This window comes from Tenrec ecaudatus, chromosome 6, assembly GCF_050624435.1.
Source record: "Tenrec ecaudatus isolate mTenEca1 chromosome 6, mTenEca1.hap1, whole genome shotgun sequence".
In the NCBI taxonomy this organism is placed as follows: Eukaryota; Metazoa; Chordata; class Mammalia; order Afrosoricida; family Tenrecidae; genus Tenrec; species Tenrec ecaudatus.
This window is the reverse complement of record NC_134535.1, coordinates 149,002,959-149,019,291: the sequence shown is the minus strand read 5'-3', so window position 1 is coordinate 149,019,291 and position 16,333 is coordinate 149,002,959. Positions and strand designations below refer to the sequence as shown.

General features: G+C 48.7%; 1 protein-coding gene across 1 annotated transcript in view; it reads right to left on the bottom strand.

Annotated features, from left to right (window-relative positions):
* LMCD1 (LIM and cysteine rich domains 1) overlaps positions 1-16,333 on the bottom strand; it is a 72,699-nt gene that overhangs the window by 13,812 nt on the left and 42,554 nt on the right. Inside the window, exon 4 of the mRNA XM_075552328.1 lies at positions 6,865-7,200. Within this exon, the coding sequence (XP_075408443.1) occupies positions 6,865-7,200 (336 nt within the window). The remainder of the gene's footprint in view (positions 1-6,864; positions 7,201-16,333) is intronic.

Below are 16,333 nucleotides of genomic sequence, written 5' to 3'. Positions count from 1 at the left end.
CTCACACGGGGGTGCCCGCTGAGATGGCATGGCAGCCTCAACTCCTGGGTTCACTTGTCAAATAGACAGGCGTGTCCTGTCCTGTCCTCTGGGCCAGTCTGAAGGTCTGGGGGTGGGAGGAGGGAGGGCAGGAGGTGCAGAGGTGTGGATTGGACTCGGTGTTGGGCAGCCCTGGCGCAGGCAGCGAGGCTCCAACAGCCCTGCCCGCCTGGCCCTAGTGGTCATCTGGCTTCACTTGCTCCAGCCCCCGGTGGGAATTCCACAGGGGCCACAGACTTGGAAAAGTACACGGGCAATAAATACTCTGTTGACCTGAAGGAACCCTTTCCCCGGGGAGGGTTTGGGGCGGCAGGCCTTGGCGGCGGAACCCTACAGTGGCTGGGCTCTGAGTCTTCCCCCGTCCTCAGCTCTGAGCAGGGCGAGCTCAGGACAGGGAAGATGGCTGCCCTGGACGTGCTAAGATTCCTGCCGGGCAAGGAGAGCGGGGGCTGGGGAGGGGTCTGAAGTAGCCTGTGAGAGTGTGTGCCAGTGTTTCCACAATCTCCAATGACAATTAAAGGGGCTGTGCTTTCCCTGGATGGCGCAAACTGCTAATCGCTCAACTTCAAGTTTGGCGGTTCAAACCCACCCAGAGATACCGCCGAGGAAAGGCCTGGCGATCTCCTTCCAAAACACCAGCCACTGAAAGTCCTGCGCAGGGAGCACAGTTGTGCTCGGACAGACACACATGGGGTCATCACGAGGCAGAGTCAATTCACCGACGATTTTTTGTTTTGTTTTTGCAGAATGCTATGCAATTCCTCAAAGTTGACCGTTTTTGAGATAATCTCCCAAAAGGAAAAGAAAAAAAAAGAACCGAGATGCAAATAAATCTGGAAAACCACCCCTGCTGTCGTCTCTTGGTCACTCCCCTCCCTGTGTGCCCAGTGGTGTCATCATTTTAGCTGGACCTACTCAGAAGGTCATTTTAAGCATTTGACAGAGGTGGTTCTCAAGCACGGCCTCAGTGCAGGTGCAGCAAACCGAAGGGCGCTAATACCAGACATAAGCACCCTACGGACACAATGGAAACAATGACCCCTCTAAACACTGCAAGGCATGGACAAAACTAGGGACCATTGTGCTTAGCAAGCAAACTCAGTCAGTCTTACAAGGATAGAGACTTAATATCATCATTTTCCTAAGGAAATTCAAAGTGGAAGAAGCATGGTTTGTATACCAAAACACAAGACACTGATGACTTTGAAGAAGCCAGGGATGGGGGCGGGAAAAGGGAAAGGGGAAGGATGAGGGGGGCAGGAGTGCAGAAACAAACAAACAAACAAACAAACAAGGAGGGTTTAACAGGATATTGCTGCTGATTTCATTTTTTGAGATGAGCTAAGTGACACATACACACAAAATTTTTCTTCAAAAAATGATATTTTCAATCCTATTATATGCATGTGAAAGTTGGACAATGCATAAGCGATCGAAACAGAAAGTGCATACATTTTAATGAGGATGCTGGTGAAGAATCTTCAAAGTACCCATGGCTTACTAGAAGAATTCACAGATCTCTCTGAGAAGAAACATAACTGGGATTCTCCTTAGAGGCAAGGATGGCGAGACTTCAAATAACATGCTTTGGACATGTTCTCAGGGGAGGCCAGTCCCTGGAGGCCATCACGCTTGGTAAAGTGGAAGGGATTTGAGACAGATGAAGGCCCTGGATGAGATGCATCGGCACAGTGGCTGCAGCAATGGGCTCAAACCTAAGCCAATGGTGAGGCTGGCCCTGGACCGGCTGGTGCTTCTTTCTGTGTTACACAGGGTCTCTCTGAGTGAGCACATGACGCTCAACAATAACGGCAGGATATGGAATGTGTGGCTAAGATAAAAAGGAGACGGACAAAAATGCAAAGCAAAGCGAGAAGAGACAATGACCAGTGTCCGTGTGGTGGTGGAGAAACCGCAGACCTTATCCATTGCTGGTGGGAAGGCCACATTGCATAGCTATTGTGAAAACAGAGCAGGCGGTCCTTTAACAACTGAACACAGCAGTGGCGCATGCTCCAGCACGTCCACTCCTAGATAGACACCCCAAAGACTTGAAAGCAGAGACCTGGACGCCAGTGATCCCAGCAGCACAACCCACAGTAGCTATGACGTAGAAACAATCCAAATGTCCATCCACAGAAGAATGAACAAACAAAATATGACATGCACATGGAACGATCACTACTCGGCGAGCAGGAGACATGACGTCTCGATGCAGGTTACAATATGGATGTCACTTGAAGACATGGGCCAGTGAAACAAGTCAATCATCATAGGGGAACTATTATGTAATCCCACTTATATAAAAAGCCAAGAGAAGCCAAGTGATGACAGCATACATTATTATATGACCTTATATAAGAAGACAGGCATAGCCGAATGGGAATAGCATACATGATTATACTATTATATGACCTGACATAAAAAGACAAGCAAAGCCGAGTGAGAATAGCATACCCAAGTGATTGCCAGCAAAGAAGGGGGAGGGAAGAGGTGGTTAACAGTAATGGAACTAAGGACTTGATTAAGGGGAGGATTGCACAGCCAATTATTGTCATTAGTACCAATAAGCCATATACCTTTAAAAAGCTGAATTAGCTAAAGTTATGGGATAGACACTTTTACAACCCGAGAGTGCAGAAGGACCAGCTGCTGAGGGCTGCCTACGTGTAACCAAACATCTTGGTTTGGACCACGGTTTCAGGGGGCTGTCTATTCCTGCTGTTGGTCTAGTAATATGTCTAGTGCTTCTGTGGGACCTTCTGCATGGTTAACTGCAGAACTGGTTAACTGCATGGATGCTGGGGCCTTCAAAGCTTACGAGGAGCCACTGAAGGCACACTATCGCAAATCGCCTGGAGAAACAGAGGAAGGAGAGCGAGGCCGAGGGAGAGGGTACGGACTGTGTGGCTAATGGCCTCGCTGAACCAGTGACACCTTTGCCACGAGACCAGAAGAACTGGATGGCGCCTCTCCTATCACTACTGACCATTTTGATCAGAGAATCTACGGAGGAATCCTGATCTAAAGGGGGAAATGCAGACGAGAAGGTCAAATGCTTGTGGACTCCCATTTCCTGAAGCCAAGAGAGCTGGCTGAAGCCCTGCGAGTACTACCCTGAGATAATCGTCAAACATCCCCTGAGTGTTCTTCAAACCAAACCAAACCAACCCCCCTCCTCCCCAAACCACAGTTTAGTTTACCTACTAAAGACAAGTCTGCCTTGAGATCGATGCTGTTTTAGGAACTGTCTGTATGGGGACCAATGGCAGACGAGGCGGAAGCCTGGGGCAGTGAAGTGATGCTAATCGAGAGGAAGAGCTCAGAAGAAGACCGCGTTGAGCAGGGCTGCGTACGGTCATCATCACTGTCACTACAAGGCTCGTGCAAGCACGGTTGAACGGATGTATGCGCTACTGGGTGTGATCTCAACAACACAAACAAAAATTACTGATGGAAAACCCCCCTGTAACACACGGTGCACTGGGCACCAGAACTAACTGGAAGGCAGAAGGTTTGTGTGTTTGTTTTAATGTTGCCAATCAGTCATCTATGATGAGCTTTGGTAGCATAGGGGGTCAGGGAAAGATCAGCAGTTCGAACCCTCCAATTGATTCATGGGAGAAAGATAAGACTTTCTGTTTCTGTAAAGGTGGCTGGCTTCAGAAACCCGCCGGGCAGTGCTACTTCGTCCTGCGGAGCAGCTGGGAAGGCAGAGTCAGCTCCGTGGCAGTCAGCTTTTAGAAGCTGAAACAACCATGTGCCGCAAGCCTTGTTCCAGCATCATTTTTTTTCACCTGTCTCCCTTTTTGGCTGATCTTTTTTTTCATATGTCTCTGTGAGTTACACACTGGTAGACTCTCAAGTTCAATGTCTGAGTGACTTCTAACGAAGTTCACTGCCCTTCAGCAGGGAGACAAAGAAAGCAGGCTTCCTGTCTAATGTGAGAGCTCCTCTATGCTGCCCTTTTCAAGAAACCCGGGGTGCACGGAAGACACGGGATGCCTGGCAAACACGTCCACCTCACGTGGTCACTCAGAAGGGCCAGAGCAGTGCAGGGAGCACAGCCACATCCATCTAATGTGGGGTCCAGGTGACTCGTGGTCCATAGCCAGTTATGAGCACCTCATCCTCCTGGTCAGTATTCAGCCGCCTGCCTCCAGGAAATAAACATAGAGCTACACCAGGGCACCTAGCCTTCTTTCTGCTCTAATAACATAATGAAGAGGGTTCTAGAAACCAATACCATCTAGCAGAAAGAACATTGGATTTAGGGTCAGCAAAGCTGGACTTTACATCCCAGCTCTGTCCCTTAGCATCTATGGGACCCTGAACAATTTACCTAGCCTCTGAATCTCAGAGTCCTCACGTGTAACATGTCACTGCCCAAATTCACCCTACCAGGCACATGTGTGAATTAAATAGAGGCTGTGGAAGTCTGAGCAGAGTTTGGAACAGAGCAGGTGTGTAATAAATGTGGAATTGAAATGTCAACATCTTCCTAGGTAAGATGCCACCCGGATTGCTCCCATTTGATTTAGCCTCAGCATGCATTCATTCATGCATCACATACCGAACACCTAATATATCCATTAGCAGTTTATCAATTTTTTTGATGCTGAAGCTATGCCGTCAGTTCTTCAAATATCAGGAGGGTTAATCCTGGTGCACAGGTTTCAGAGGGCCGTGCAGACTGAGACAGAGCAGGAAAATGGCCTAGCCACCTACTTCTAAACCGTAGGCCAAGGAAAACCCAATGTCACACCAAGGGCCACACCAGAATATTCTCCGACACAGTGCTGTACGATGCTAGAAGCTAGTCAAACGACAAATACACAGTGGCCATGGCAGTGGACTTAGGCCTAGCAAGGACTGTGAAGATGGTGTGGGGCCGGGAAACATGGAGTTGCCACAAGGTGGAGGTGACTCAGCAGCCACTGCCAACTTTGTGCGGCACGTGGGCCGGCCCTGAGGGGAACTGGTGCTCCGCGCCTGGAGGGGTACCCAACCTTAAACCACTCACCACATACTCCATTCCACATGCTTTCTTTCCATTGTCCGGTCCAGGAACTTGCCCTTGACCATGAAGGGTTGTTCAGGGGACTGGTGGCATGGTGGTGAAGGGCTAAGCTGCTAGCAGAAAGGTCAATGCTTGGAACCCCGAACAGCTTGGCAGCAGAAAGGTGAGACTTCTGCTTCTGTAAACCTTAGATTCTTGGGAGCCCCGCGGGGCAGTTCCACTCTGCGGCACCCAGGAGATGTCAGTGGGCTTCGTCCTGTTTCCAAGTGTCAGATGTGTGTCCTAAAAGCGACTGCAGGCCAGGGCCCGGATCTCAGGCCGCCGCAAACACATGCTCTGGGTCCCTGCTCACTGCCGCGGAGACTATCCCACAGAGAACTGCCCCGCCGGGTTTCTAAGGCTGAGAAGCTTAGTGGACGCAGCTGGCCTCATCTTCCTCCCAAAGAGCATGCTGTGGGTGGGATCCCCTGACCTTCCCGTCAGCAGCCAAGTTCTTCATCATCGCGCTGCCAGGACTCCTTATTCGGCATAAAATACATCCTCAGATCGGCATCTTTGTCATTGGGTATGGCAACACAAATGACCTTTCAGAAGTGTCCCCATAACTTAAAACGACTTTCTTTCCACTTATACTCACCTAGGATCTATGCTTTTAGGACAGACAGTGACTTGACGGTGGATCAAAGGCAGGGTCAGGAGAGGGTACCGGTTTATGAATTGTATTGGCTATGCTTTCTGTCTTTCTTTGTCTTAAGGTCATGCATCATTTATAAGAAAATGTCTGTCTGAAACATCATTGCCAAGCTGAAGGCAGAAGAAATACTTTGTATTTTGGTCATAAGAGTTCTCAGGTTCAAAAACAAAAAGGCAGAGGGTGCTGGGGACCACGGCCTGCAGTGACACTAGCCCTGGGTGGGACCAGGCTCAAGCTGTTCCTTTGGTGCAGGAGCCAGAATGGACATGATGGCAGGAGGTTGAATTCGGAGGCTACCTTACAGGTGGACAGTTCCACCTTGCCCAGCGAAGCTCTGCAAGGCAGGCCGGAGACTGTTTCTGCCAAGATTCCAGCCATTGAAAGCCCCATGGAGCTGTTCCCACTCTGTCTCGCTCTGGGTCCTCGTGAGTTTGAATAGACTCAGTGGCAAGATTCCTGAAGGGAATCCTGACAGCACAGCTGGTACCCGTCGAGGCCTGGCATTGAAGCCTGCTGCAGCGGGCCTTCTCCCTTACGATGAAGGCCTGAGTGCATGTTGCTGTTGACTCCGGGCGCTTTCCCGGTGCTGGGCGAGTAACACAGAGAAAATCGTATTTTGACTGATGAATACATGTGGGGCCTGACTCTTCAGGGGACCCACTCCCGCTGACATCGCCACCTGGTGTCCCCCCAGTCCCCAGCGATGCACTTGCCACACAGGGCTTCCTGCAACCCTGACTGCACCCTGCTCTCTTCAATTCAGGGCCGTGTGTGTGTGTGTGTGTGTGTGTGTGTGTGTGTGTACTCATCTCTTTAAAAGTGCACACACCTCTGAAAGCCTAAGGCTTGGGCATCTCCTAGTCATTCTTCAGAGCCCAGCTTGTACAGCTCCTCCTCCTGGAAGGCCACCCTGACTGCCTAAGCAATGTGAGATGCCCTTTCTCTGAGCTGTGACTGTTTGGGGTCTGCGGACCCCCAGTGGACATTGAGTCTCTGAAAGGTCAGCAACTTTGCATGATTTTCCCTGGGACAGAACTGGCACAGAGTAAATGGGCCACAAGTCCCGTTGCCTGGGCCAATTCCAACAAACCCAGAGGGAGGAGATACTTACATATTCCACGTCTTTGGACAGGTCCCCGATGCTGCCATTCGTGGTGGGAGCAGTCGTCTCCGCAGCCTCTGGCTTTTCCTGTTGCTTCCCTTCCTCCTTGGGCAAGCCACCCTGCCCTGGGAGGGCCACCTCTCCCACGCCAAGGGCCTCGCTCTTGTACTGCTTGACAAATTCCTCCATCACTTTCAACTCGTTCTCTAAAAGTCCTCGGCAGCGCGAGGGGTCCTGGTCGTAGATGGGCAGCTGACGCATGAGCTGGTGCCGACGGTAGGAGGCGCCCTCAGTGCCCGTCACTGGCTGCTTCTCCTTCGGGATGAGCTCCATGTACTGGAGGCCCTGAGGAAGAGGTCGGAGAAGATCACATGAGGTAGGCCTGTCTCCTTGTGCCTCCAGACTCACGTTGTCAAGTGGGCCCAAGCAACAACACAGTGCATGACGAATCCACTGAATTTAAAGATTGCGCTTTTCCCAGAAACATTTTGAAGGCCCTTCTAATTCCCTAACATGACCAGACACCTTTAATACACATGGTCTTTACATTTAACGTAGAGCAACTTTCTCCGATTACAAAGCAATGCAGGCCACCACTAAGGAAATACAGTGTGGTAGTTACATAATTGGTGTCAATTTGGGACTTGAGAGGATTAAGAGTGACGGGGTGGAGTATAGTCTGTCAATCAGATCATAGCCAATGAGGCCTCTATGTGGGCATGGCCTTCTGAGAATTCTGGAAATTCCTGTTTTTCTTCCTTGGAGGTGGGAGACACTTCTCTCTCTCTCTTCCTGCCAGACACGCTACTGACAAGGCTAACTCCCTGGGAGACATTCCTGAGGAGAAGCCACATGGACCTACCTTGATGCAGCCCTGGGTGCTGGAGGAGCCACATGAAGACCCCTGCCAGCACTGAGATGCTTACAACACCACTGGATCCAAAGACTTTCTACCCACTGGCCTGTGATCTTCCTGCACTTGGCGTCATTGCATGTGTTTTGTGAGTCTGATGAGGGCTTCATTTATTGGTATTGGACATCTGAGCTAATATTGGACTTATGGGCTTGATCTGGACTGGGTTGGGATGTTTTCTTAATGTACAATTACCCTTTATATAAAACTCTCTCTGAGGCACATATGAGTTTACATGGATTTGTTTCTCTAGTGTACCCAGTCTGACACACACAGATTAGACAAAGGATGAACGTGCACAGCCATGCATTGTTTGTCCCTTGCATTGGCGCTCGTTGGGAATGCTCTTGGTCTTGGTCTTGGTGAGACCCACAAGGACGTGTGCATAGGTACAAATGCATCCAGGTTGTACTTCAATTTAAAAGGTAGATTTAAAACTATGTCTCCTTGGTCCACAGTAAGTGTTTGTTAAGCAATTTTTAACCTTTCAGATCTTTTCCAATTATATTTATTAGGATGTGTGCTTGGGAATGTCCCCTTCGGAAGGACTCCCTGCTCCGTGGACTCTGTTTCTCTAATGATTGGATCACCCCAGGCTCAAAATGTGGACCAGAGGATAATCTGATGCCAAAGAGAAGCCCTGGTTCAAATGGGCAAATACATTGCCACCTGCTCACTAACTAGAATTATTATGTATGGAACCTGCAATTGATGAATCAATAAGTCATTAAGAATGACCACATTGCGTATTCTCCAAATGCTTATTTTTGAATGGCATTGAGAGAGAAAATAAATTGCACAAAAAGCCATTGCTCTTGAATGGATCCCAACTCACAATGGATCTCACGAGACAGAGGGGAACTGCTTTCTGGAGTCTCCCTGGCTGCCACCCTTACAGAAGCAGATGGCCTGGCCCCGCCCCCACGGTGCTGCCGGGTGGAGTCCAGCTACCAGTGGAGCCTCATTTACCCTGGGACTAGGTCTGTACACAAGGATTTGAAGTTACGACCTTTTTTCTGCTCATAACATCTTTATTTGGTATAGGTCCAAACTGGAACAAATTGTCCTTCAGTGGGTGAGTGGCTGTGGTGCATTCAATCATGGGTTATACCAGCAATAAAACGAACGCACTTTTATACACAATTTGATGACTCTCAGCCATTCAGAGGGGAAAAGGGCCAATATTGAAAGATAACGTACTGGAAGCTCTTGGACAGTGGCTCAAGCCTCTTGTTTCGAGGATGACCAATAATGGCAAGTGCACACGACCACATAAGTGCTATTTCCCCACTCTCTTTGTGTTTCAGGACATGTCCAGCAGGCTTAGATCTGCCTTGGTGAATGAATGTATCTAAAGTTCTGCCCTGGCCGGGGTGGGGGTGGGGAATCACATCACTGTGAATGAGGGGAGTGTGTGATCGGGACCCAATGCCCATCTGTAGACAGCTGGACATCCCTTCCAGAGGGGTAGTGGGGAGGAGATGAGTCACTCAACGTTCAGTGTAGCAACAATGAAACTCAAAACCTTCCTCTAGTTCTTGAATGCTTCCTCTCCCCAATTATCATGATCCCAATTCTACCTTGCAGACCTGGTTATACCAGAGGATGTACAGCGGTACAATAGGGATCTGGAGACACAGGGAATCTAGGACAGATGAACCCGTCAGGACCAGCGGTGGGAGTGGCAACACCGGGAGGGAAGGGGGTGTAGAAAGGGAGAACCGATCTTGGGGATCTATGTGTAACCTCCTCTCTGGGAGATGGGAAATGGGAAGGTGGGTGAGAGGAGATGCCCGGCAGTGTAAGATAAGATAAAATCATTATTTATAAACTATTAAAGGTGCAGGGGGAAGGGGGAGCAGGGAGGGAGGGGGAGGAAATAAAAGGAAACCGAGCTGATTCCAGGAACCCAAGTGGAAGGCGAATTTTGAGAATGACAAGGACAACGAATGTATAAGGGTGCTTTACTCAATGGATGTATGTATGGATTGTGATAAGAGTTGTATGAGCCCCAATAAAAAGATTTATTTAAAAAAAAAGAAAGTTCTGCCCTACTACCAAACCACATTTTTGTGTGTCAATACTGTCCAGTCACTTAGGCCTTTATATGTATAAGTCAGTAGTCCATGTATTGAGTCTAAAATACTGTCCTATACATGTACACTTTCCTTTCCTCAACAGTGTTTTAAATTCCATACCATTGGCTATTAAAAACTCAATCATCTTATTGGGGAGGGGTCTTAGAGCCCTTATAACAATCCATATATCAATTATATCAACTACATTTGTACATATATTGCCATCATTTCCAAAACATTTTCTTTCTACTTGAACCCTTGGTATCAGCTCCTTTTCTTTCCTCCCTCCCCACCATCCCACCTTCATGACCCCTTGATAAATAATACATTATTATTATTTTCATATCTTATCCATCTACCATCTCCCTTCACCCACGTTTCTGTTGTTCATCCCCCTGGATGGGAGGTCTTCTATGTCACTCATTACGACCGGTTCCCCCTTCCTCTCCCTGCTCCCCACCTTAGTCATCACAACCATTAAGATTAACCAAGTTTGTCTTTCACCCAAGGAGATTTCCCACTTTAAAACCACTTTTCTATGATCACTTGCTGGACAGAAGCTACTGTGTAAGACGGTTAAAATAATGACAGAAATAAGGCAAACTAGCGGATTTCAGGTGGGGCTGTCTCTTGTCATCACCGACATACCCTTGCTGGGAGCAAAAAACAAAACACCCTCTCCCATCTTTCCAATACTGACTAGAAGAATCACACTCCATACTCCTTACTTGGAGCCTCTGGGTAGTGCAAACAGTAAATGCACTGGCTGCTAACTGAAAGGTTACAAGTTTGAGGCCACCTTGAGACACTTGGAAAAGCCTGGCGATCTAGCACCGAGAAACACCCCCTGGAGCACAGGTCTACTCTGACATACATGGCTCGTTGGGAGTTGGAGCTAGCCTGATGGTCCGTGGACTGGTTTCTCCTCCTTAATCATTTACAACCAAAAGACAGAACTCACTACCCTGGAGTCAATGCCAACTCAGAGTGACCCTATAGGACTGGACAGAACTGTTCCTGCGGGTTTCTGAGACTATAACTCTTTAAGGGAGTAGAAAACCCATCTTTCTCCAACAGAGCAGCTGGTGGTTTTGAACGGCTGATTTTGCAGTTAGCAGCCCAATGCACAACCACAACTCCACCAGGGCTCCTGTACACATTTGTGGGATGGTAGATTTAAGCCTCTAGTCTAGCAGGTCCTCCCATTCCTTGTGGGCAAGCTATGTACTTCCTACATGAGTAGCTAGAGTGATGGTCTGGAATCCACCTGTCCTTAACAGACATCCTGTAACCTATCATCTGATTGCTAATAGCAGCCAGGAGGCTCCATGCCACTCGTTCAATGTAACACAAGGCTTCCTGGGCCCGAATCATCCCCACATCAATTGCAGGCCATGCCCCTGTGATCCCTAGGGTGTTTTTTGATTTTCCTTTCCAGTCTATCTTAGCATGGGAGACCCGCCGAAAGCAGGTGTACATCACAGCTACCTGCAAGGGTCTCCTGACAGCTGTGTGCTGACTGCATGAGGTGCACTAGCTAAGAATTGAACCCGAGTCCCCGGCACGAAAGGTCAGAATTCTACCATGGAATCACCACAGCTTCCAAGCCTCCAAGACAAATACCATATGATCCAGTGGGATGCGATATCCAGTACAACACAACACAACACAACACAATACAGGACAGGACATAACAGAGGCTTCTGCCTGCCTGCAAAGGGAATGAAGAAAGGACCCCATGGGGACTGGCTTGACAAACATGTTCCCCTTGAGGCCAGGCCCTCGGGAAAGCCCTGACACAGGACTGTACAGGAAGACACGTCTGAGACTTCTTGACTCAGCGAAATTAGAAACAAACAATGCATGAGCACATATGGACGAACGGAAGAACTGACTACAAAGTTGCTTGACCAGCTGCAGAGCGGTAACCCTCCCACTTCGAAAGTGTCACCCGAAAACGAGAAGCGTTCCCCTAGACCACGTCCCTCCTCAGTTCACGAGGGGGACCCGTTTCCCTCCCAGAGAAAAGTGGATCTTATAGATGCTTAAGGTGGCCTCCTTCTCGACTGTCAAGAGGGACCTGCTTCATTTCTTTCAAAGTGACTGTAAGTTGTAGTAGAATCATGGCTTAACTCATTGCTGCTGCTGGTGTGTGTGTGTGATTATGTGTGTGTGTGTGTGATTATGTGTGTGATTGTGTGTGTGTGTGATTATGTGTGTGTGTGTATGTGTGTGTGATTATGTGTGTGTTTGTGTGTGTGTGATTATGTGTGTGTGTATGTGTGTGAGATTATGTGTGTGTGTATGTGTGTGTGATTATGTGTGTGTGTGTATGTGTGTGTGTGATTATGTGTGTGTGTATGTGTGTGTGTGATTATGTGTGTGTGTATGTGTGTGATTATGTGTGTGTGTATGTGATTATGTGTGTGTAAGTGTGTGTGTGATTATGTGTGTGTAAGTGTGTGTGTGATTATGTGTGTGTGATTATGTGTGTGTGTGTGATTATGTGTGTGTGTGTGTGTGTGATTATGTGTGTGTGTTTGTGTGTGTGAGATTCTCTCTGGACCCTATCAGGCCACATGGTCTTGGAACTTGATAGTTCCCCTGTGGGTCCCAGCCCAGGGCCGAATTTTGCAATGTACATTAGACAACCTAGAATTAAGGAACATTTGCAAAGTACTTAGCAGTTCATAGGTTCTGAATCTATATTGCTGATCTTCCTTTCTCTTTCCTTTTCTTTCTGGGGGCTTGTCTGTCTTTTAAAATCTGTGATCAAAATTTTCCCTTGTTGAGAAGAGGGGGTCAAGCAGCGACCCCAAACCCATTTGTAGACAATGAGACACAGAAGGGTCACAAAGAAGGGAGGAGTCCATCAGGGTTCCACGAGGCTTCCTCACCCCCACTATCATGACCCCAGTCCTGCCTTTCACTGAGGGCTGTACCTGAGCATGTGCACAGGTACAGATAAGAGAAGAGAGCTCATGACATATGGAATACAGGAACAGGAACAGGAATGTTGATACCAGCAGAGTAGAGGGAGGTGGGGCGAGGAGGGGAGGAAGGGGGAACTGATCACAATGACATACTGCCTCTTCCCCCTCAGAGGGGCAAACAACAGAAACTGTGGGGGAAGGGAGACAGTTGTCAGTGTAACATATGAAAATAATAATAATTTATAATTTATCAAGGGGTCATGAGGGCAGGGGGTAGTTGGGAAAAAAAGAGGAACTGCTACCAAGGGCTTAGTATGTTCAGAAAATAATGATGGCAATATATGTACAAGTATGCTTGATATAATTGATGTACAGATTGTTATAAGAACCTCCAATAAAAATGATCTTTTAATTAAAAAATAGTCCTTCTCAATGTCACAGTATATAAGAACTATGCAGAAAAGTTGTTAAAAATGGGCACCAATCCTCAGGCAATCTGATCTCCTCAGTGAGTTGTGCAGTTGGGAAATCGACAGTTTAAATAAGATTCCTAGGTTATCTGGCCCAGGAAGGCAGTCAGTCCTCAGACTACACTTGAACTGTGGTTTACACACCCGTTTGCAAGAATGAAATCCAGGCCGCACACTGCTAGTGCTCCTTAAGCCTCGAGGGAGCGCCTGAGCAGGGCTGGGGAACAATTCTAGCTCCACCAGGCCTTTGCAAGGCACTCGTGCTCAAGGGAGAAATGGGGACCTGGGTGACACTGAGAGAGGCCTAAATGAGTATTTAAAACCCCGGAGAACCCGTTGATTCTGCCTCGGCGTGACCCTCTTGAGGACAGAGTGGGGCAGTTCCTTAGGGTGTCTGAGACTGGAGTCTATGGAAGCACCCAGCCCCCTCTCTCCCACTGAGCAGTGTGGGTATAGACCTTCGGCCTGAATTCCTCACCACTGCACACGAGGCCGCCTCGACTCTCTTCCCCAAGGTGGGGGAGTCACAGACCCACATCCTTAATGGGGATGCCATCCACTGTTAGAGATGCTCGCGATTAGATTTGCTGGCCTTGCAAAAACCTTGTGTCCTTTTAAACGGACTACTTTTCCCTCATTCACCTCAGGAGAGGCTCCTAATGAAGAAAAAAAAAATCAACCTAGTTTAAAATTGCTTTTCTTGAAAGAAGTATAATGAAATTATTAGGGGCATAAGCTACTTGATGGCTTATTAACTTAAACCATTCAAGGGCACCTTCTCAACACGGCCTCAAGCTAGTATTTCCACATTGATATGAACGGTAGCCACCTGAATATTAATGTGTGCATGGATAACTTTTTTTTTAAAGAACAGAAAATTTATACTTGGGCGATGTTCCAAGAAAGAGAAGCTCAGGGAGACGTAAAGGCCAAGGTCTCAACACACCAAAAAAGGGCACAGGACATACTATTTCCCACTGACAATTGTTTTCTATCCTGGGCCTGATCCTGGTCATTCCATTCCCTCCCTTTGGTGCCGCCACACTGATCTTCTCAGAACCCACCCGCTCCACAGCTGATCGCAGTGTGGAACCAAGGCGAACAATGGGGAGCCCGTCCCCTGAGGCGCCGTCTCGGTTGGCTGGTTTTGGGGACAGGAGCATGATGGAGAGGCTATCTGGACTAGTCTGGAGTCTGACACCCGCGGAGTCTCACAGTCAACAAGGATGAAGAAGCGTGTTGAGAGAAGAGGGAGGCAGGTGACCGGGGGCTCACTGGGTTCAAGGTGACAGGTCTAGGGGGTGGTCACGCAGCCCGAGTGGTGGGAACTGCTGGTACACTTGGCTGCTAACTCAACGCCAGTTACCTGAGGCCACCCAGAGCCTCAAAGATATCCAGGCAGAGAGCTGAGAGATGGCGCTCTGCGGTAGAGCTATGCGTTCACTTCCCTCGGTGGTTAACCGAGCCAGTAAAGAAAACCAAGGACCTGGGGTGACAGAATCAATTAAAACCAGATGTGGCCACCAGTCATGCGCAGAGGTGGCCCGCATGTCCTCGACCCAACCTTTGGACGCCAGAAGGCAAAACCAGACACCCCACGAATGTCCTGCATGTGGGCAAAATGTCATCTTTGAGACGCTCTTCGTGATTGGGGATGTGCGGCAGATTGGTCCTTCGGCTGAGAGCACCAATCAGATGTCGCCCGCTGACCTACAAGCCCTTACTAAAGGAGCCCTGGCCCAGGTCTTGGAGAGCCACCACTGTAGGCACAAGTCCCGGGACACTTGGGTAATCAAATCCAAGGTCCGTCTTTTGCTTTCACCCTTGGCATGTCTCGATAGCCACACAGAATCAGCTGGAAGATCTCTAGAAGAGAAGCCATCGGGATCGGAAACTTTGGTCATTGAAACCCTTGCATGGAGTTGCCACTAGTTGGCACTGACGCAACAACAATGGGTGGGTGAGTGGTTGCCGTGACTGGGAATGCCTTATTGCTGGTTCTGCCTTAGCGTCTGCGGGGAGAGAGCCACTGTCTGAGGACACCTCCTGGCCTTGTGGGCACAGAGTACAGACACCGAGTCTATCTTGGCATGTTTGCAAAGAACTAACTGCTAGCCCAGGGGTGGTTTCCGATGGCCAAGAGTGGTGGACAGAGCCCTGAGTGTCAGGGAATGCGGGCTCAGGCTCAAGATTGAGCATTTGATGGACTGATTCTGTGCCCACCTGAGGAAGTAGCTAAGCATTCCGGCCTTCCATTTCCCTTCTGCAGTGTTCAGGTAGGCTGCTCATTGGGGTCTTGACTCATGACCATCTCGCTTGCTCCTCACCCCCACTGACTGCCAGAGGAAGGGAAATTATGAAAGGGTCAAAAGAGGGGGTGGATTCTGACTAACCAAAGGGGCAAAAGAAAGCGAAGGTGGGTTCACTTTGGCCAGTCCTGTGGTAGTCACATAATTTTGTGTTAACTTGAAGCGTAGGGGTGGAATCTAGTCTGCCAACCAGGTCACAGCCTGATGGTGTCTCCTTATAGGTGTGACCTTCTCCTAAGGAGGGTCCCGGGAATCTCCCACCTCTCTTTCCCTTTACCTTCCTGATATCGAGTCGCTCGGAGAGCTGCCAGTGTCACCACCATTGGATTCATGGGACTTTATGTCCAGCGAGCGGTGATGTTCCTGCATTCTGCATCATTGCAGGTGGCTTTGTGTGTCTGCAGAGGGACTTACGGACTAGTATCGGACTTATGGACTTGAATTGGACTGCGCTGGGATGTTTTCTTGATAAATAATATCCTCTTGATATAAAGCTCTTTCTTATACACATATGAGTGTCCCTGGATTTGTTTCTCTAGTCCACCCAGACACACTATTTATAGAGGTCAAAACTGCATGGGATGGATGGGCCAAAATGGCACAAGACTTGGCTATGACCTTGTGAAACCTGCCCTGGGCTTCACAAAAAGGCTGTTGAGAGCACTAGAGAGACGTGGGGCAGGGACTACTGAAATGTACTCTTGGCCAAAAAGTGTAAGATTTTTGAAAGCACAGACACCCAGGGATTACCTGTCATAATGTTGACATTTGGGCC